Source organism: Coccidioides immitis, assembly GCF_000149335.2.
Source record: "Coccidioides immitis RS genomic scaffold supercont3.3, whole genome shotgun sequence".
Lineage (NCBI taxonomy): Eukaryota > Fungi > Ascomycota > Eurotiomycetes > Onygenales > Onygenaceae > Coccidioides > Coccidioides immitis.
Window position 1 is genome coordinate 50,469 of NW_004504308.1, and position 19,563 is coordinate 70,031.

The window sequence follows — 19,563 nt, forward strand, 5'->3', positions numbered from 1 at the left end:
GCACAGGGTAGCCTACGCTCCTCTTCCAAACATCATTCCCTAGCAGGTTTTCCTGAACGTCAGACAGACATCGGATCTGATACAGCGGACTTACCTCCTTGGTAAAATGCGGTGCAATGTTTTCAGCTGTTGATCACCCCTCTTAAGTGGAATTCTGTTGTGAAGGCTTTGTCAACACAACTTTTCCGCTTCCTCATATCTGACCTAATTCAATTGGTCGAGCAGTGCATCTCAAGCCAAACAAATTCAGGTGGATCATCGATGGAGTACCTGCCTGCTTTTAAACTTCAGACTGTCCCTATCTATGATATGCGGACCACGTCCTCTACACTATGGTTAACTTTCACCAATTATGTCGACCATGCTTCTGGGTCACCTAGAAAAGCTATCTGCGCTGTCCCCGCATATCCTTCCTCCTCAAAAAGCCTCCGTCCGCCCTGAAAATGGCAAGGTCCTTCTACTCTCCTTGTTGCCAGCTATTCTGCGATTCCTGGCTTTGAACCCCGAAAACAGTTTTCAACAATGCCAACAGATCAAGAGATTAAGGCCGGTTTGGCCTCCGAGCCTGTAGCTCAAATCATGGAAAAGGAGGACGTTGTGGATGCGGATGTTCTGGGTAAGCGGTGTGTACAATGCACCGATTGCTGGCGCTAACCTCTTCTGAAGCTGCTATGGGATACAAGGAGGAACTCCGACGACGTTACTCGACAATTCAGGTCTTTGCGATTGCGTTTAGCATCATGGGCCTGCTTCCTTCAATTGCATCAACGTTATCATTTTCGGTTCCAGGGGGACCGGCCGCTATGGTTTGGGTAAGAAAAGAGACTTCCCCCGCCCCTATCAATACAAAGAGCATGAGAGTCTGACGCATGCGGCATGCTAACCGAGTGCAGGGCTGGTTTATGGCGAGCGGGTTCATCTTCATTGTCGGCCTTGCTATGGTGAGTGAGAATTGAACCGATAATGTACTTATCCTGACTTATATTTATAGGCTGATCTTGGGTCGGCTCTGCCTACGTCAGGGGGCCTTTATTGGTGGACACACTATTTTGCAGCTGACAAGTGGAAAAATCCGCTTAGCTTCCTAGTTGGCTATAGCAACACTATTGGCCTTATTGGAGGAATCTGCTCGATTAACTGTATGCCAACCTACCGCAAGACAGCCCCTAGCCACTGACTGAGATGAATTTAGATGGATTTGCACGGATGCTCTTGTCACTTGTTTCGCTTGGAGGTGATGGCACTTGGACTCCATCAACCTATGCAGTATATGGCACGTTCGTTGCAACTGCAATCGTCCACGGTATCTTTGCCACCTTTGCGGCTGGGATTATGCATCGAATTCAGTCCGTGTGCATCATGGCCAATGTCGGATTAGTATTGGCCACCGCGATCGCGTTGCCCATTGGGAAGTCAAGGACGGCCGAAGGTATTAACTCTGGAGCTTATGTTTTTACACACGTGGAAAATCTTACCACATGGCCAACGGGTTGGGCATTCATGCTCGCTTGGCTTTCCCCCATCTGGACAATCGGAGCGTTTGATTCATGCGTGCATATGAGCGAAGAAGCGACCAATGCTGCCAAGGCAGTGCCTTATGGAATTCTCGGCTCTATTGGTGCTTGCTGGTCTCTTGGCTTCCTGTCCCTGTGTATCATCGCTGCTTGCATGAATAAAGACCTTGCATCTATTTTGAATTCCCCATTCGGCCAACCAATGACCCAGGTTTGTTGTAACATGCATCTTCTGACTGAGTCTCATTAGAACTAACAGCTATGTTTTCAGGTTTATTATGATGCCTTGGGCAAAAACGGGGCATTGGGATTTATGACTGTGGTAACCGTGGTGCAATTCTTTATGGGTCTGAGTATTGTATGTTCAAGCAGTGAACTTGCCTGTCCTATTACATTGGCGCTTCGCTGACTTCATCTAGCTTATTTCGGCATCTCGACAAAGCTGGGCCTTTTCTCGAGACGGAGCCCTGCCATTTTCCAGTTTCTGGAGAGTTGTGAGCAAGCGAATCAGGTACCAGCCTATACGCGCAGTTTGGGGTTGTGTCGGGGGCTCGATCATCATTGGGCTGTTGTGCTTGATTAACCCTGCCGCCGCCAACGCGTTGTTCTCGCTGTGCGTCGCTGGTAATGACCTGGCATGGGCTATTCCCATTTTTTGCAGAATCTTCTGGGGTCAGGATAAATTCAGACCCGGAGCATTTTATACCGGACGCTTTAGCAAGGCGATTGCCATCACTGCGTTGGTGTATCTTTCTTTCTCGATCACCCTCTCCATGTTCCCTACTCTTGGGCCAAACCCTTCAGGTAAGTCACTGCAGGATATTGGGATCTTTTCTCTCTAGAAATCCACGGCTAATTTGATACATGCAGCTACGGATATGAATTATACAGTTGTGATCAATGTCGCCCTGTGGGGATCCTCGCTTACCTATTACTTCGTCTCGGCGAGAAAATGGTACAAAGGACCAAAAGCCACGTTGGACGACCCTATGGCAGTTGACAGCTAGTTCGATTAGGCCTTTTACACCTGTTGCACTTTTTTCTTGAGCAGGTTCTCTGTACATCTTGAAATAGAATTTGATGTCCCGCTAGGGACACCTGTCAGCTCTGGTACTCCTACTTCTATTGCTTAGGGTATTATGAAAGTCTTGCGATTTATTGACGAGGAGAAGTATCAATAATATCCTATTAAATCTTCATGCTGTGGTATTTTAGGATACACTTTGATACCAAGAGGTAGAGAATTTACATGCTCTTCTGTGACATCAGATACTCATAGCTCCTCAATGAAGACCCGCGACGTCTTCAAATCCTCCCTCAAACCAACATTAACATCAACGTTAAGATTGATTCAGATGATTTTCTAGACCTCTAGAAACTTCCAGTGCAGTGCTCCAGGCACTCATTCTTAATGGATGGATCATATTCAAGGTCACTGACAATAGCGAATCTGTAGAAGCAGCTGTGGAGAATAAGGTAAAAGACTTCAACTACTCCTGATCTGACCGAAGCAATCTAGCGCGTTTCTGAGATCTATAATCCTCCTGAGTGGCGGGAGACATTTACAGGAGAACAGTGCTGAGCTTCTTTTAGTCACTTGTTTTCACCTCCTTCCAATCACTGGGAGTAGGAAATAAAAGTTCTAGTATAGTGGGGATCCCAGCATATGAATAAGTATATGTTGTTCTGGTCCAAAGCCCAATCCTCGCCTCAAACACCCTTCAAAAGCTTTCTACCAGATGTTCTTCAGATTATTGCTTCTATTTAGATTGAACTACAGAATAAATATATTCTTGATTCCGACCCGGTCAATTAATCATCATTGCATTCCTTCAAAGCCCGAGGATCCCTGCGCCTGGTGATTCCATCCAGATGACACCATGAACTAGCCCTTTCGTCGCCAGCAGTCCGCTCGAGGAACATGGGTTGTGGGTGACCAGGGTGGTCATCCGTAACCATGCTGAAACCAACTAGTGGCTTGAAAGTGTTGACCAGATACGATCCATACTAATTGTGGTAGACTTCTGGTATGCCATTTGAGCGCGGGCATATGTGCGTGCCGTGGACAAAGAAGCGGACTTGAAGATGACAATTGTGACTCATTACGACGTCAAATCCCAAACAAGTGTGGTTATTCTTAAGCATCGATCGTTCAACGATCTCCCCAAGCACCTAAAGACAGAGCTTAAGCATAAATTGCTGGATTTCATTGTTAATCCAAGTACGGCGACCTTAGCTGCTAACCCATTTTCACTTCACCTCCTACATTTCAATAGTACCATCCAATACTACCGACGAGCGGCTCGAGATCCTCGTGATTCAGTTAGGAAAGAGGAGATCAAAGCACATGGTGGAAAAGCTGGCGTGGGCGAAATTGATTTGAGACGACTACATCTGACATTGACCAGCCTTGATCAAGATAAAGTCCAGCTGAACTTCATCCTCGGAGTTATCTCTAGTTTGCGTGTGCAGCATGATCGATTTTACAGACTCGTCAAAGGCATAGTTGACCCGGACCAACGGGACTGGCTGTACCTTCGAGTGGAGGAGGAATATGCGCGCTTCGAAAACCAGATCACTTATTTTAAAACCTCGATCGAAGATGTAGCGACAAGGGCACAGCGACTGTAAGACCTGGTAAGAAATGCTGACATTCTTTATGAATCCATAAATCGACGGCCTCTCGCCGCAAGCCCCTCAACCCGAGTACACGGCACAGCATAAATTCTAGTGCCAGAATGGCAGAAGAGGCCATGAAAGAGAGTGCTTCCGTGAGCACAATTGCAATTGTGACCATGATATCCCCGCCCGGTACATTTGTCGCGGTACGCTAACTTCTTTTCTTCTCTTTGGTTTCAGTCCAGCGGGTGCTGACAATTAACATAGGGCTTCCTCGGAACAAATCTCATATCTGGTCCTGACTGGCCTGATAGCACCTCGAAGAGTCAAACAAATGATACCCGAATTCTCATCTCATCCCAAGGGTGGATATATCCTGCAGTTACAATCCCGCTTACGCTTTTGACATTCTTCGTATGGTACCTATGGAAGCTTTACGCTGAGCGTCTGGTCAATAAGCGTGTTGCAAAGGACAAGGTGAGGGACGGCGAGGTGTGATTCTACGAATGAGGATGGGGAAATTATGCCCTAGCTTTTTGCAAGGAAGGTTTAGCGACACGGGAGTCATATGGTAACACGCTGGGAGTACTTTGCACCTTTCCCGAAGTCACTCCAATTCACCTTACCCTAATTTGCCGTCCCAGCGGAACTATCCACTTCCGATCAATTGCCATCACGCGGCTGTACTAGAGGTAGGACTCCTACCGGCTATGGTGTGGTCAACGACGATAACAGTGCTCCTCAGGCCCAACAATAAGTAATGTTAGACGATGGGCATGGCAATCAACTAGATTATCTACTATCTATAATCAAGGGCTTATATCATGTTGACAGCTGCTCCCCAGCAATGGTAATTCTAAAAGGTCTTGTCCAGTGTTTTTGTGGTATGGTAGAGTCATGTTCCCGTAGCATCAAGGACCGACGGTCAGTTGTAAAACAGATGGAAAGCCAGTCCTTCTGCTAAACGTCTGACCTCTATCAAATTCTATCCCAGGTTGCTCTTTCCAGTTTATATCACACTATCATCATACATTTTGGATGGAAGTCACAGTCTTCAACTACTGCTTTGTGAATTTCATTGATGCTTTCATTTTTTGTTGAAGTTGGACCAACGCAAGTCTCCCCATATTGTGTATATACTCCAATATTTCGAATATCTATGAGAAAGGTCTTAGGATGAAACTGTCATAGTTCCTGATCAATGTTCTCAGTTGTCCTGTAGAGCAGAGGGCTTATTCCTCGAGCACGGATTCCAGCCTGTGTCAAATGTTGATATGCAGTTGATTCGAAAATACTGGCGCTTTTTTTTTCTTATGGAAGGGTTGAGTCCACAGCAATGGTGCACTAGTTGTACGATATGGAGCATAACCCGGAGAGAGTTCACCCACCTTTATGACACAGGTGTTTCCCCGTGAAAATCACACCGAGTATCTCGCAAAGTTTTCTTGGAAGTGGTTCCTTGAGTATGATTTCTTATGCCTCAACATCTGTAAATTCAATTGTTAGAGTCAATCTCGAGAACAAACGATCAGAGAAGGCAGAGAGATAGAGAGAGATGGGGCTTGGCTGACGAGAAAGTTCGTTTGTTGATGCTCAAAATTCATAATTGCAGGTCGGCAAGTTGCCGTCACGCAGCAGACGATCTGGTCAAAACGGTAGCTACACCGCAATTTGTCACTGCCTACACCTTCACATGGCTTAAGAGGTATCTTCTCGAATATTTATCGCCTTGAAATGATCTGGCAGCAAATATCTACAGCGAAAACCGCATCACTGAGGCTTGTAGCAATTCTGTGGGGCCTTAGTGAGGAAAAAAGATGGAAAAGAAAATAAAATAAGACAAAGGAACCAAACAAATGAGAATACAAGCAAACATCAAGAAGGCAAATAAAAGGGTGAGAAAGGGATGGGAAAAACCCGTTTGCGCACCTATCCTATCACTGACCGATTAAAAACAGTAACGCCCTTTCAGATCCGTTCCACGGCGCTCCCAAGAATATGCCCTAAACCAGCATGTACGATCTCGAGCTAGCAGAAGAAGGATAAAATACTAAGCAAACTTAGATTCCCGCTTGGATGGACTGGGCGTTTGTACCCGGCGTGTAAACTGCCCAAAATCGATCTGCCGTTGATGCTCATCGGTATCGGTACACTTCACTGGGCTCATGTCGAAAGGCGGAATTATACCTTGCACCGAGTATGGCGCATAACCCGGGGCTCCCATTCCAAATCCACTGTGCCCAGAGGTAAAAGCAACCTGCGACGAGCTAGGGTACATACTAGGTGGAGTAAATGGTCTGCGCGAGGGCATCGATTCGGGAGGATTATTTGATTTATTTCGAAAGAAGGAGAATGTCAAGTTTGAGACCGCAACGCAGGATGTAATCGAAGCGATAAAGAATATCTGGCAGGATTTGTCAGCTAATAGTTCACCTTTTCATCAGGGACCAGGACCGTTTCATACCATGGTTTTAAAGCTAATAGGCTCGATAAACCCATTGAGAACTTCCGCCAATGTTTGAGCTGAGACCTTTGCTTTCCCAACCTTGGCTGGGTCCTGGTTCATGCACCGTTCCCAGTTATTGCAGACAGCCTCCAGAGCCGGTAATCTTCTCCCATCTTCTCCGCTACACCTGTTTTCAACGTAGTTCTTGGTGCAGGTGGCCATTTCAGCCAAAATATCGGCGGACACCCCCTCTCTTGTGCGATCCATATCGTGTTTGATCGCAAGTAGGAAGGCGACAATAACATAGAGAGCGAGGAAGGCAAGGACAAGATTAAACGTGAACTGAACATAGTACGACAGAATGCGGGGAATATGTGGGTGAGATTCGAGAAATGTAAAGAGCCGGGAAAAAAAGGGTATGTCTTGATGCTTTTGTACCCCTTCTCTTGGCGGTTTATCGCGTCTGGTATACCTCTCACGGGCTGTCGAGACAGAGTCCGCCTCACTGACTTTGCGCAAGTGTCTTTCTACCTCTCTCTCTCGCTTCCTTCGTTTCTGAACTCTCCGGATCGCCACATTTGCAAACCTATCTATACGGGGAATCTCGCCACGACCTGGGCTCGGGGCGAATCTACCGTAGAAGTTAAACAACGAATTCCTTCGGTCCGATTTTGACGGCGGCTCTGGAGTTTCATCGTTGTCTACGTGGGTATCAGGCGAGTTTTCTGGCCCGGATGAAAAGTCGAAATCTAATTTTCGTGGTGTCGCGAAGGCTGGGTTGGGATGAAAAGCGGGTGTTGTGTCTAGCGGTTGCGAGAATTCAAAGCGCTGATTCGGTTCCGTAAAGGTTTTCGTTGGGGAATTGAAGACACTGAATGGGCCTTTAGATAGGTATGGTCAGCTGTGCATGTTGCTACGAGCAAAGTGTCCATGTAGATGTGAATGCTCTCTCACGCTTATTTCCACTCTTCTCGTGCTCCATCGCTAGTTGGTAGAAAGGGGACGTCACATCTCCGGGGGCCTTCGTTTGCCATTCGAAGTCCATCGGGGACTCGTTGGTACGTTTTTCCATGGCGAAGATGGGGGATTTGGAGTGGGAGTGACAGCAACGCAAATGAACCGAATCCCTCGAGGCAGCTGGCTGATGATTGTCCAGTTGCCGACGCCAGGGGTCCCGGTGTTGTTGACTTTCGTGCCGAGTTCTCAGTTTCCGCGACGACCAGCCCTATGTAGCCGCTGACTAAAAGATTTGCGGCTCACATGCTCCGTACGCACTAAACCATTTCCGCATTAGCTGCTACAAAGCTTTGAGCTTCGGCATTCGGTCTTGGCGTTCGGTGACGTTCGGTGACGTCGTGTTTGCCCGATTTGTTTGCATCGGCTGTAAGTTAAGTACGAGCGCTGAACAAGGTCGCCTTCGCGGGTGCTTCGGTGAAGCAAAGGCAGAAACTCATATCGGCAGGGAGGCCCAAGCTCCCCGAGTTCTAAAAGCCTATATATGAAGATACAAACCCTTTTCCTGCAGCGACGAAACCATCTGTCTATGAACTGAAGCTCATTGACACGGATTTATAAACCCCCCTCTGCCGCAAGTGTCGAGGTCTGATTACTGCCTGATTTATATTTAAAAGAATGGTCCACATAGCGATAGTAGGAGCAGGAAGTAAACAATTGCAACATTTCCCCTCAAGCGTCAAATATTCTCAGTTAACATTATCTACTAGACGTCGGGCGTGAAATCGTCGAGGAACTCGCAGCGCAGGGAAAACATCAAATCACCGTCTTTTCGCGAAAGGTATGTCGTTTTCCCCCAATCCAAAATGAACATCTTATCCAGCTCATAAATCGTTAATATATTTATGGGATTGTAGGCTGAGCTGCCTGAGTTCTCAAACCCTGGTATTGCTGTGAAAAGGGTTGATTATAAGAATCGAGATGAGCTCGTCGATTCCCTGAAAGGTGTCAATACGGTCTTGTCCTTTGTCAGCAATGACCCTGAAAGCAAGACGCAAAAGGCACTCATCGACGCATGTATAGCCGCTGGGGTCAGAAGATTTGCACCAAGCGAGTGGGGCCAGTGGGTAAAACTCCTCCCTGAGACACTTACACAGCGCTCACCATCTTCGATAAACAGGCGGAGCGATGCATACCTGCCAGGCCAAGAGTTCAAGAGGGAGGTCCACAGATATCTTCAAGACATAAATGCCGACAGGCAAGTGCTGGAATATTGCTTGTTTCAACCAGGGCTCTTCATGAATTACTTGGCATACCCATATAAGACAACCCGGTACCTGCACATTACACCGCTTTTTCTGAGTGTAAAAGAGAAGCAAGCTATCCAGGTGGATGATGGAGCAGACTGGCTTGTCTTCACAGACATTCAAGACATGGCGAAAGTTGTCGCGCGAGCAATCGACTATCAAGGAAATTGGCCGGAGATCGGCGGTATGGTTGGAAGTAGGATCAAGATGAAAGATCTGATCAAGCTTGTCGAAGATGTCTTAGGTATGAAGTATATTGTCCTCTTGCTGGTTTTCACCCTCGCCAGATTTTTAAAAGAAAAAGAAAAGAAAAAAGAAAAGTGGACAAGAAGAAGAACAAGATGAAGCTAACGGAATCAGGAGAGTCATTGACGATTCATACCGTAAAGCGGGAAGACCTTGAGAAGGGGCAGGCACATCTGCCTTGGGTGCCGCCGCTCAGCCATCCGAAAATCCCCGTCGAGCAGCAAGAGGCTGTCGCGCGGCGGATATTTCCGGAATTCCTCATGGCCGGGGTCCGTGGAGATATCGACGTGGAGCCAAGCTGGAACAAGATCATGCCGGATTACGAGTTCACAGACATCGAGGCCTTGCTGCGGAGGGCTTTGCCGCAGAAAAGCTGAATGATTAGGAGGGAAATGTCCAGGTGTTAATTTGTTAACTAAAAGCTTGGCACTTGGCGACTACTTAGTTATTACCAAACGTCAGCCTCGTGTGATCTTCTTCCATCGATTGATATTCCTATCATCTCATCTTGTCAATGTGCCACAAATGGTGTAATTAGCCCATAAAAACTGAGTTTGTTGTTCAGGGGGTGACCTGGGCTCAGTAAATAGTTTTAGCAAGTCCCTTTTCTCCCAGCCATCATCATTAATGTGCTAATATTCACAAGCCCCGGCGGAAGCGAGCATGGCTTCTCATGCTCCCAGGCGGAAACGGCTGGCTTGCGACCGCTGCAATTCCTTGAAATTACGGTGCTCCAAAGTTGCAGGGAGCGAGGTTTGCACTCGATGTATCAGGGCATCTGCTTCCTGCGTATTCAGCCCCTCCATGCGTGGACTCCGACCCCAAACAAGGGAGCGAGAACAAGGTGCAACCAGGGAACCTCCTCCAGCCCTACAGCTTCAAAGTTGTCAGGCTGCAGACCCGTCGGCTTTCCTGAACCTTCTCGATGAGACTCTCTTGCCAACCGTGGATCATCGATGCCACCCGGACCGCATCTTCCATCAGCCACACACTCCATGCAACCCAAGCACGGGCACGGGAGGGCCGTCTCGTCCAGGCCCAAGCGATTTCTTGGCTCAGACTTCGGACTCTGGTCAGCGGGTCTCTGCTAATAGCCCTTGCACCGCCTTTCCTGCCCAGGAAACGGTTCCTAACCAGTTGCTTCCTGGCTACGCTGTGCACAATGACGAATGGTTAAGCAGCTTCGATTTTAACTGCCTAAGCCCATCTATTTGGCCGGTCACTGAGCATTCAGCAACTCTTTATCAATCTCAACGTCGCACTTCACAAAATACCAATAGGACTGGACATATCACCCCAGAAAGGCTAGGTCATCAGTTGGCAAACCTGTTCGTTAACCTGGAAGATAATTGGGTGTCCCTACCACCGTTATCTATCCATGACGACAAAGGTGCTTATGATAGGGTGCTTGCTGCTGCTGCTGCAGAGTCGCCAACGGGTCATGGGACCTTGTTTGCGATTGTTAAAATGTTTGAACTAACGCAGAACCTCATCGATCTGTATCCCCCTGTCCTCAAGCAAATCCAGTCATTTTCTTCAAAGATACCTTCCACCACGCCACACATGTCCAGGAGAACAATAGATCAGGCCTCTTTGCATCAGCTGCTGTCCTGTCACCACCGCACTCTCGATATGTGGGATCTCGTGTTTCAACACCTCAAAAGGTCCGTTGAGAATGGGAAATGCAACCCTAAGGCAACTGGATCGCCATCTCCCTGTCATAGGCTACGTATTGGATCTTTTGTTCCCACTACAAAGGTTCCAATGGAATTAGTTCTTGCCATTGAGTTTCAGAAACTACTATTGGATTGCGCCCACGACCTTGATGAAAGTGTATCATCCGTCTCTAAGGCTGTCGATATCAACACAACGCAAGATGCTCCACAATCAGATAGTTTGGATGTATATAAGTCAGAAGAAATCAGAAGCTTGGCCAAGGGTGCATTGCAGCGGTCAGATTCTGTGCTCCAAACTGCATCTCGTGTTCACAAATTGATGCAAGAAGCCTCAAAAAATACCTAAACCACAAGCTCCTGGCTACCAGCCATAGGGCGGGGGCTGATTCAAGGTCCTAGAGTTGGAAGGGACGCTTATTATCTGTTGAGTCCAGATTCAATCTGAAGACCAGGTATGCATTTCTCTGGTGAAAGCACCTAAAATCAAACGGGCCTGACATCGAACTCTCCAGCTTGGGCCACGCCTTTATGGCACCACCCCCCCCCCTTTCCCCCCCGGCGACGGCATACGTTTTTAAGATTATTGTTATTGGAGGGTTGGGTGTTGATATGAGTGAATTTCATGCTAACTGTTATATTCCTAGCGTCTAGTACACCTCATTCCTTTCCCTTTCTTTTTGACCTTTCTTTTTTCCCCCTTGTCTCTCATTCCAAAGTGCATATTCCACCCCTCGCGAGAGCGATCCGGTGCTGTGAGGACCCAGTTGCTGGGGCCAATACAGAGGAAGATCAAATTTTGACTGCTTAGTAGTTAGTATGCTATGAGTCCTTTTGGGTTTGATATCAATATCTACGAAGGCCCTTTGTCCCGGGTGCCCATGTTCTCAGGCCATAATTCAAAGGACCTATACATGATTACGGTGTAAACTGGGCGTTGATGGTTTGACTGTGTCTCTGGAGCCACGGTAAGGATGTGCCTTGTAGAGCCATCGCCTACTATTTCGAACAGCGCTGTAACTCACAAGAGTGGCTTGTATAATACTTCCGTGGGCGCTGCTTTTCCAAGACGGCCGGCCGGTTCGAGAGAGTGGAAGCGCTTGGCGGTCACTGAAAATCTTCCCCGCCGCAACTCCGAGCCGAACATTAACTACTCTGAACTTATTGAGAGATCACAATGTCGTAAGAAGCGAAGGCATAAAGAGGACCCAATCTCATTTGCTCTTAAACCAGGCTCCTAGATATTTCCATGGAAGCAACTCCATCGCGACCCAAACGTCGTTCCCGCTCCGGCTGCACAGAATGCCGTCAGAGACACCGCAAGTGTGACGAGCGAAAGCCCACCTGCTCAGGCTGCCTACGCTCCGGTAGGCAATGTGTCTACACTCTGCGCCTTACATGGGGCGGTCGACCTTTTTCCAAATCGCGATTCGGCGAATGCCTTCGAAACGACCCTGGGCTGGTTCAAGTTCCCTTTAATCCAACCTCTGGTGCGAAACCCAGATCGACGACTGAAACAACACACCCCCCGCCAGTGGGCGATTTAGCTAACTAAATTCGTCGGCTAGGTGACAAGGGAGCTTTCGTCTATGGCTCTGGAAAGCCCTCCAAACCTGCTTCTGTGCCGCAGCAGCTGTCCAGTGGCACGTATACCAACTGTCTTGAAGCGACTCGACGCTGTTTGCTAACGTCTGTTGTCGCGATGATACAGATTCCAGCTACACTGGAGACACCATTAATTTCGACCGGACGGAAGCCGAGTGCTCACTTTCAGCAGCTGTGTTCCCTTTGCGCCCCCAGAGAGTTAACCAAGCTCCGAACAGCGTCATTCCACGAAACCCGTACGAATTGCAATGGATCCCACCTGCGTATCGGTTCCTTTTGGACCATTTTATGTCTTGCACAACCCTCTCTCTGTCTTGCCATCCAATGATCCAGCGTACATATTGCTCTGTACTTATCCCTATGGCCCTTCAGACATCCCACTTATTTGTCGCCCTATTAAGTCTCGCAGCAACGCATCGAATATGCTTGGGTATGGATCAGAGCATCACGCAGCTCGACTGGCTTAAGTTTACAAGTTTGCGGCAGCTTCAGGCCGCTTTGGCGCAGCCGAGAAAAGAATTGAATCACGCAGTTATTGCCACCACTCTAACATTATGCACCGCCGATATTGTATCCGACGGTCGGAGTCCAGGCTCGTGGAGATCACATTTACATGGAACGGCGGCGATAATAGCCGAGCATTTGCAAAATGCCAGGAATTCCGGGTCCTCGCTGTCAGAGGCTACTCTATTGCTTTGGCGCTGGTATCTTTCTATAGAAACCATTACTCTATTGAGCGGGAATTTGGTTATCTCTCCGGGATCGCGAACAGTCCTTCAGCTACGGCGCTTGATAGGTAATGATGAGATCGACGATCTCACCGGATTTTCTACGGCGCTTATACCCATCTTCGGTGACATTAACCTCCTCGCTGTCGAATCTGGACTGAGCGGAGAGCAGCAATGTCCGACAGGTACTGACGATATTTCGAGCATTCCCAATGACATAATTCGCGAACGATGCTTCAGAATGATAGAGAACATCAGCTCCATGCTTGCCTCTCATGAGCCACGATTTCGCCCAACGATCGACGCCTCCCTGTCCAGTCTCCACCGAATTGACTTTGCAGCTGTCGATGAAACTTACCATCACGTCGCTCTCCTTCATCTCTACAGGCGCGTCCTAAATCTCCCTTCTTCGAGCACTTTAGTGCAGAAGTCTGTGCAGCAGATCATCCATCGAGTATCAGCCATACACTTCCTACACGAGCCGTGTCCGGGCGTGGCTGTTCTACAACCACTGTTTGCTGCGGGATGCGAGGCGTGTGATGCCGCGGACCGTGATGACGTCCGAACCCTCCTCTCCAGAATTGAGTCTCAGTACGGAATGGGAAATGTTAGGAGCGCAAGAGCGTTTTTAGAAGATCTGTGGATCATGAGAGATGAGAGCGGAGACTTTGAGGGAAGAATGAGGTGGGATAAGGTCATGGGTATGTGTGATCATATCTTTCCCTTCGTATACATGCGGCTAACCTGAACGGTGACAATCAGTTGAGAAAGGATTGGACATCCTTCCGTACTAGCATAAGTCGCTGGGGCGAACTTGACTGCGTTAAACATGTGGGGGAGCTGATCAGGCAGAAACCGCGCATGGAATGCTTCGCCGATCCTACAGTCAAGGGTATGGTCGTGTAGAAAACTACCCTGGCGAATTTACCTCGTTATCTATCCTCGTGTGGAGCAGCCCGATACCGCCCTATTCACCTCTACATTAAAGGCTGACGGTTTTACGAATTTCCAGCCGAGGTCTATCTAGTTTACACGCAACATCCGCACACGCACAACCGAACACGCAACTACAAATTCTCGGAAGTGTATAAGAATAGGGCTCATATATAAACTGCTAGGTCGTCGGCTCAATATGACACCGGGTATTATGGTCCATACAACTGTGTAGGCTGAGGAACGTATTCCTAAGCCATCCCAAAGGAACAATCCCCAGCGGAGTACCTATACCAAGGAGAGAAAGATATGTACAAAACTGCCCAAACTCAAGGAAAATTCCAACCGGAATAATGATACAAGTTTCAAGTCCTCAAGAAGCGCCCAATTCGCCAAAGCACTCCTCTCTTGATCCTTGACCCATAGTACACAACTAATGGAAAAAAAAAAAGAAAGAAAATGCAACAATGCTCCTGATCTGAAGGTAGTCGCCAATCCATGCCATGCCGTCAAACTAGCAGGTCTATTTAAAGGAAGGAAACAAATGCTGAAGAAGAAACCATTCTCAGCACGTACTGGGAAAAACGGAAGCAAAAGGAACTAAGTGAAACCGTAGAGCGGCCTGATCAAAGTGTGGCGCGATCTATGAACTCATAGTCATCGTCGTTTGCGGCATATCCACCATCGGTTGATTCGCGTTCGTCTACGAAGTCATATTCCCGGACAAGTTTCTCCGTTTCCTTGGTCTCAAACCGCTCGACCGCCCTCTCTAGAGCCACTGACAGGAGGTGTTCACCTGCTCGAGGTCCGGTTCTAGCGTCGAAGGAATAAAAGACATCGACATCACCGGCTGGAGAGCTTGGGCTAGGGCCAGAGCCCTTATCGTCGAGGGTGTCCGAAAGATCGCTAGCCTCCCTCATATCCTCGTAGTAGACAGAACGAAGGTGCGACCGAGGATTCTTGGATGGGATGGCCTGACGCTTGAGAGTGACGATGTGGGCTTTTCGATCCACCTTGCTATTACCGCAGAGGGGAAAACAAAAAGATATCAGCTTTCGATGGAATCGGCCAGAGTAGAGGCAGAAAGGGGTGAGCAGGGCGAGGGGATCAACTAACGATTTTGCGAGAGGCAACACCGGTCGTACAGTGGTATAGCCTTCCCACGGCTGGCCCATGCCGGGACGTGAGCCACGTGCCCATTTCGCCTTTTGGTCGTGGTCTCTCTTGGATTGAGTGGCGGTGTACCGGACGTCTGTGGTAGGAAGAATGAGTGTAGAGCCAGCCATAATATCGTTGCTTGGGACTTGCACGAGCTGAAGGAAGGCGGTGAACGAGCGAGATCAGAGGGAGGGGTGGAACTAAGCAAGAGAGAGAGAGAGAGAGAGAGAGAGAGAGAGAAATGTGTGTGTGAATGTGAGAGAGAGAGAGAGGGACCACGGGTGTGGGGATTGCAGAATGTGGTGAGGTGAATGAGATGCTCCGGGCTATCTGTGGCCTGGGGAGGGGAAAGACAGAAGACTCCGGGTCAGGGCAGAGGATGGTTTATATATATGTATACACACACATAAATATCAAACCAATAGCAAGGTTGACTGGCTGATAAGGTGTGTGAGAGAGTGAGTGAGTGAGTCAGTTGGCCGGTCTAGTGCGTGATAGGTAAACTAGCCCTGGGGTCTCGAGCGGAAGAGACACGGACAAGAATAAATAAATGGTAATCAAGAGTCACAAGGGGGATGTGTCTCGGGAGGTCTGCGCCTGTCGTTCGGCCGCATGCCCTGCCTGTTGCCGGCTGCCGGGACGGAGTGGTGCCTGTGCCCCGGGGGGGTGGAAGGGAGGCCGGCGTCTTGCGTCTTTTCCAAGGTGGTTTGTGTTTAAAACCTGGGTGTCCCTCCCGGGGTACCTTCCAGGCTGCGGCGGGCTGCGGCAAGACTGCACTGGAACACGCAGGTACCTCCAATGTACTCCCCTTTCTTGGAAACACCCGCACGAGGCATTACGTCATCGCAGTATAAGGTTTGTTAGTCATCCAAATTGAGTCACCTGCTCCACATCAGCGACCGTAACTGGTTTAGCGTAGTGGGGGTGTGTGGCCAAGGCACTCTAGTAGCCGCTTTCAGTGTTTAGCGGGGGCGGTGCCTGGCTGAGTCATCGACGTGGCTCGCTCTTGGACGAAACAAAACAAATACAGTGGTAATTACGGCGTTGGATTGTTCGAAGTACCTCCGGAGGACTCCGTGAGGGAGGGGAGGGACCTTCGATATAGAACCCAGCTCAAGGGGGCGGAAACATTACGGGCCAATCGCAACGAACGAACGACCACAACCAGCAGCGGGCAACGGATGCAGTCTCGAGCTGGATGATGCTGCCTTGGAGACTGCCGAGCTACATCGTGTGTTTCCAGGCCGCAAGAATGACCCGGTGATGCTTCAGACCCATCCTGCGGACGCAAACGCTCCTGAACTCCCCCAAAACCCCAACACCAACGAACCTATTCGAAGTTCCAAGAGAAGGCGTCGGACTCGCCCGTGGAACATCGAGTACATACATGTTTATCACGTCCACCAGCAGAGAGCGATAAACACCTGTCTGCGTGGGAAATGCTCTCCCGTGCAAACGCGAGGCTTGGCTCAGCTCTGTTCCCTCCCCTTCCAGGACGCTCCTGTGGTTGGTTGGCCTGGCGGTCGCGTTCACTGTTGTCCGGATCTCTCAAGGTGTGAGTGTTATGCGAACCAAGTTTCAGACCTGCATCTGCATGGAATATGCAACGCTCGAACTTCATGCCCAGTACTTACTACCCGAGTGGTTCTGCGCTCGATATTCCTCACCAGCCGGGCGCTCATCCACGCTGACAAACCATCCCACTTCCATACTAACTTAACCAGCCATCTCCATCTCGCTATTTACAAATCAGCAAAGGAAGCATCCGAGCCCTCCACGTCAACTTTTCTATCCGGTCATTGGCTGCGGCGATGTAACCACTTCCCGCCACAACCCGAAGACGTCCCAGAGATATCTCCCGATGCATGGCCTCAGCTCACCCGACGATCGACAGCCGAGGGACGTGGCTATCGGTCGATTTCCCGCAGGACCGGTATTCAGAACAGCCATGTATGGTTGCCCCAAAAGAAGACCACCCTAATTCCCTCCCCCAAGAGCCATCGTCGATCGCCCTTGAGGTGACGCCCAGTGGCCAACTCTACGGTCTTACCTGGCAAGGCCGATTTCCTCGATCCCAAGTTGCACCTGTTACGACGACACTTCACAGCGAGCTCTCGAGCACATTCGTTTCTTCAGGTACTCCATCAGAACCTCCATCTCCGCCGCTGCCTTGGCCTCATCCCTTCCGGTCTGCCATTGTGCACCGCCAAAAGTATCCCAGATCTGGAGGTCGAGCCTCTTTAAGCCCGTCACCTTTGTAAGCTGGCGGTGCCATTCTGCCGTCACTGCCCGAGACAAAAACTGTCCAGTATAGTCCATCACAAAGCCCAGATCCTGTAGACCCGACATTCTGCTGCCGAGGATTTCCCAAAACTCTCGAAAATGCCCATCCATGAAGACTGTGTAGTGTTCATATTCAGGGTATCTGGGGTCGTTGGGTGGGATGGGCGCCATGGTCAAGCACGGTAAAGCTATCCAACAAGCCCGCAGCCCTTTAACCATTGCCAGATGCCCGGGTGATATCATTCCAGCAAAGAGAACCCAGGTGACCATCGCATTGGTCTGGAAAATCACCGACCTGTAAAGCATTGCTGAGGCTTCACGGTATATCTGCCTGCATGTGTAGAGCAGAGCGGTGTTTACTCGCGAATTCCTATCGTTCTCACTGGCGGCAGCTTGGAAGTAAGCAATACAATACGGTCGCGTGCAACAATCCGAGACGGGGGATGGATCCGTTTGCTTGCATCGATAGCTGGTGATTCTTCCCTGATCACTGGCCAGGTGGATGGCTTCTGGGCCGAAGTAGAATCGGTAAACCTCCTCGCGAATTTCGGGCGGGAGCGAGAGCAACGGAAAACGAGACAGCTGCTCACGGCTTTCCCTCCTCCTCCTGCTGGGGAGGCCGGGCAGCCTAAGTCTTTCGAAAACACTTCGCATGGGGTTAGGCTTGGGTATTAATTGTCTTCGGTAGTTGACAGTTCGCGCAACTCCTCTCACGCCAGGCTCGGCGTGTCCCCAGCCTTGCGGTTGATAGTTAACCGTTGTGACACAAACTCCCAAACTTCTTTAATCAGACCTTTAGCGTTTAGTCCTGGAGTGTCGAGAGTGCCGAGTCCGTATCTGAGATCCCCTACTCGCTCTTCTCCCATGGAGGGAAGAATATTGAATCTATCCTAAAATGTCTTTTGGGAATGCTGCGAACGAAGCATTGACCATCATGTCACTAGTTAATCATGTCACTACAACCCTCTACTCTGTACTCCGTAATTAGCTAACCAATAACCAGCAACTGCTCTGTACCACAGATGGAGTGATCCAGGATAGTTGCTTCACTCAAATGGTCGCACATGATAGCTCTCACTGGTAAGTAACTCGTTATCAAAAACAAGATAATCAGCTCTTCTTGCAACGGTTTCTCTCCTCGGATGGGTCCTCTGACAGAAAGCCGACAAAAGTCGACTCAGTAAACCACCTAGCGAGCATATATAACTAAACCCTATTATTGCAAGTCAATTGATGCATCAATGCGCATGCCCACTTCGGGGCAACCACATTGAATAGTAAGCTCTCCCGCGCTCCAGATTCACTCAGCTCTCATTGCCGCCTTGCTCTTCGTCGCTGGTCTCTTCCCCTGGGAGGTGATCCGGGAACCATCCAAACTCGCTGAAATCAACGTAAAACTCGCCCATACTATCCGCCGTAACCGTCACCCCCTCAACTTCGAGAGCGGCTGCTTGGCGCGCAGCTGAGCCGGGTCCTCTATTCGTTCAAAAAGTGAGTCAGAGGACGAATGGCCCCAGTTCATACGGATCGTCAACGGCAAGCGATGGACATTGTTGAGTCAGAGCGTGTGATGCTGCCTGGAGTAAGCCTCCAAGGACAGTCTGACTCGAGGACACATACCGATGCGAGATCATCCCTTTTGCATTAATCACTCTCTGCCATGGAACGTTGCCATCGTGATAGAAATGGCGTGGCCCGTCCTCTTCATTATTCTCAGATGGAAGATGCTTCAAACACACGCCAACCTGGCGCGATCGTTGGGCTTTAGGATCGTCAGAATTGCGCTGGTCAAGTAAAATAGATAATCATGTAACTTACGCTCCCCGAGCAAACGAGCAATATGCCCATAAGAAGTAACTTTGCCACGAGGGATCTGCTGGATAGCTGCGTACACGGCGTTAAACCACCATTCTGCTTCGTCGCTTCGGGCCATCTCGAGGTTGCATTTAGATCAGTAGTTAGGGAGGGGAATGGGGTGGTACGAGGGGAGAATAACATCCCACGCAAGACGGTCAATATCTGATCACCCTTACCATGTGAGGATACAGACAACAGAGAAGGGTCCTTGTTAAGGGCGAGCATAAAGCCTTGCGAACA

General features: G+C 49.3%; 10 protein-coding genes across 10 annotated transcripts; 5 read left to right on the forward strand and 5 right to left on the reverse strand.

Moving 5' to 3' along the window:
* Window positions 1–166: 166 nt before the first annotated feature.
* On the forward strand, window positions 167–2,624 carry CIMG_08922 (GABA permease). Its single transcript, XM_001241758.2, has 8 exons — window positions 167–616; window positions 667–812; window positions 894–941; window positions 992–1,139; window positions 1,193–1,725; window positions 1,786–1,872; window positions 1,934–2,318; window positions 2,385–2,624. Exons 1-8 carry the CDS (start codon window positions 523–525, stop codon window positions 2,519–2,521), a joined length of 1,578 nt encoding a protein of 525 aa, XP_001241759.1. The 5' UTR covers window positions 167–522; the 3' UTR covers window positions 2,522–2,624.
* Window positions 2,625–3,599: 975 nt separating this feature from the next.
* On the forward strand, window positions 3,600–4,145 carry CIMG_08921 (uncharacterized protein; the record flags this gene model as incomplete). Its single annotated transcript, XM_001241757.2, has 1 exon — window positions 3,600–4,145. One exon carries the CDS (start codon window positions 3,600–3,602, stop codon window positions 4,143–4,145), a length of 546 nt encoding a protein of 181 aa, XP_001241758.2.
* Window positions 4,146–5,835: 1,690 nt separating this feature from the next.
* On the reverse strand, window positions 5,836–7,756 carry CIMG_08920 (nuclear envelope protein Brr6). Its single transcript, XM_001241756.2, has 3 exons — window positions 7,534–7,756; window positions 6,598–7,460; window positions 5,836–6,537 (listed from the first exon to the last, which is right to left on the reverse strand). Exons 1-3 carry the CDS (start codon window positions 7,649–7,651, stop codon window positions 6,184–6,186), a joined length of 1,335 nt encoding a protein of 444 aa, XP_001241757.1. The 5' UTR covers window positions 7,652–7,756; the 3' UTR covers window positions 5,836–6,183.
* A 274-nt stretch (window positions 7,757–8,030) lies between these two features.
* Window positions 8,031–9,463, forward strand: CIMG_08919 (uncharacterized protein; the record flags this gene model as incomplete). The annotated part of the gene is made up of 5 exons (XM_001241755.2): window positions 8,031–8,242; window positions 8,304–8,374; window positions 8,451–8,656; window positions 8,714–9,084; window positions 9,201–9,463. The coding sequence occupies exons 1-5, from the start codon at window positions 8,212–8,214 to the stop codon at window positions 9,461–9,463; spliced, it is 942 nt and encodes a 313-aa protein (XP_001241756.1). The 5' UTR covers window positions 8,031–8,211.
* A 427-nt stretch (window positions 9,464–9,890) lies between these two features.
* Window positions 9,891–11,613, forward strand: CIMG_08918 (uncharacterized protein; the record flags this gene model as incomplete). The annotated part of the gene is made up of 3 exons (XM_001241754.2): window positions 9,891–10,720; window positions 10,751–11,214; window positions 11,275–11,613. 2 exons carry the CDS (start codon window positions 9,891–9,893, stop codon window positions 11,106–11,108), a joined length of 1,188 nt encoding a protein of 395 aa, XP_001241755.2. The 3' UTR covers window positions 11,109–11,214; window positions 11,275–11,613.
* Window positions 11,614–11,733: 120 nt separating this feature from the next.
* Window positions 11,734–14,109, forward strand: CIMG_08917 (uncharacterized protein; the record flags this gene model as incomplete). The annotated part of the gene is made up of 5 exons (XM_001241753.2): window positions 11,734–11,941; window positions 12,001–12,249; window positions 12,328–12,402; window positions 12,471–13,793; window positions 13,855–14,109. The coding sequence occupies 5 exons, from the start codon at window positions 11,734–11,736 to the stop codon at window positions 13,884–13,886; spliced, it is 1,887 nt and encodes a 628-aa protein (XP_001241754.2). The 3' UTR covers window positions 13,887–14,109.
* Window positions 14,110–14,127: 18 nt separating this feature from the next.
* CIMG_08916 (uncharacterized protein) lies at window positions 14,128–15,451 on the reverse strand. Its single transcript, XM_001241752.2, has 2 exons — window positions 15,142–15,451; window positions 14,128–15,042 (listed from the first exon to the last, which is right to left on the reverse strand). The coding sequence occupies exons 1-2, from the start codon at window positions 15,309–15,311 to the stop codon at window positions 14,652–14,654; spliced, it is 561 nt and encodes a 186-aa protein (XP_001241753.1). The 5' UTR covers window positions 15,312–15,451; the 3' UTR covers window positions 14,128–14,651.
* A 768-nt stretch (window positions 15,452–16,219) lies between these two features.
* Window positions 16,220–16,893, reverse strand: CIMG_08914 (uncharacterized protein; the record flags this gene model as incomplete). The annotated part of the gene is made up of 3 exons (XM_001241750.2): window positions 16,220–16,513; window positions 16,571–16,767; window positions 16,818–16,893. The coding sequence occupies 3 exons, from the start codon at window positions 16,891–16,893 to the stop codon at window positions 16,220–16,222; spliced, it is 567 nt and encodes a 188-aa protein (XP_001241751.2).
* A 378-nt stretch (window positions 16,894–17,271) lies between these two features.
* Window positions 17,272–18,332, reverse strand: CIMG_08913 (uncharacterized protein; the record flags this gene model as incomplete). Its single annotated transcript, XM_001241749.2, has 2 exons — window positions 17,272–18,203; window positions 18,260–18,332. The coding sequence occupies 2 exons, from the start codon at window positions 18,330–18,332 to the stop codon at window positions 17,272–17,274; spliced, it is 1,005 nt and encodes a 334-aa protein (XP_001241750.2).
* A 257-nt stretch (window positions 18,333–18,589) lies between these two features.
* Window positions 18,590–19,512, reverse strand: CIMG_08912 (MGMT family protein). The gene is made up of 3 exons (XM_001241748.2): window positions 19,285–19,512; window positions 19,087–19,228; window positions 18,590–18,942 (listed from the first exon to the last, which is right to left on the reverse strand). The coding sequence occupies exons 1-3, from the start codon at window positions 19,397–19,399 to the stop codon at window positions 18,771–18,773; spliced, it is 429 nt and encodes a 142-aa protein (XP_001241749.1). The 5' UTR covers window positions 19,400–19,512; the 3' UTR covers window positions 18,590–18,770.
* Window positions 19,513–19,563: the final 51 nt, after the last annotated feature.

Bases quoted from the DNA above. Each gene is read 5' to 3' on its own strand.
- CIMG_08922 (XM_001241758.2), top strand. From the start codon at position 523: ATGCCAACAGATCAAGAGATTAAGGCCGGTTTGGCCTCCGAGCCTGTA. The intron at 813-893 runs GTAAGAAAAGAG...AACCGAGTGCAG, and splicing joins GACCGGCCGCTATGGTTTGG to GGCTGGTTTATGGCGAGCGG. The intron at 1,873-1,933 runs GTATGTTCAAGC...GACTTCATCTAG, and splicing joins TCTTTATGGGTCTGAGTATT to CTTATTTCGGCATCTCGACA.
- CIMG_08920 (XM_001241756.2), bottom strand. From the start codon at position 7,651: ATGGAAAAACGTACCAACGAGTCCCCGATGGACTTCGAATGGCAAACG. The intron at 7,461-7,533 runs GTGAGAGAGCAT...ACCTATCTAAAG, and splicing joins CGAGAAGAGTGGAAATAAGC to GCCCATTCAGTGTCTTCAAT. The intron at 6,538-6,597 runs GTATGAAACGGT...AAATCCTGCCAG, and splicing joins CTATTAGCTTTAAAACCATG to ATATTCTTTATCGCTTCGAT.
- CIMG_08916 (XM_001241752.2), bottom strand. From the start codon at position 15,311: ATGGCTGGCTCTACACTCATTCTTCCTACCACAGACGTCCGGTACACC. The intron at 15,043-15,141 runs GTTAGTTGATCC...CTGCGGTAATAG, and splicing joins GTGTTGCCTCTCGCAAAATC to CAAGGTGGATCGAAAAGCCC.
- CIMG_08912 (XM_001241748.2), bottom strand. From the start codon at position 19,399: ATGGCCCGAAGCGACGAAGCAGAATGGTGGTTTAACGCCGTGTACGCA. The intron at 19,229-19,284 runs GTAAGTTACATG...ACGATCCTAAAG, and splicing joins TGCTCGTTTGCTCGGGGAGC to CCCAACGATCGCGCCAGGTT. The intron at 18,943-19,086 runs GTATGTGTCCTC...TTGAACGAATAG, and splicing joins AAAGGGATGATCTCGCATCG to AGGACCCGGCTCAGCTGCGC.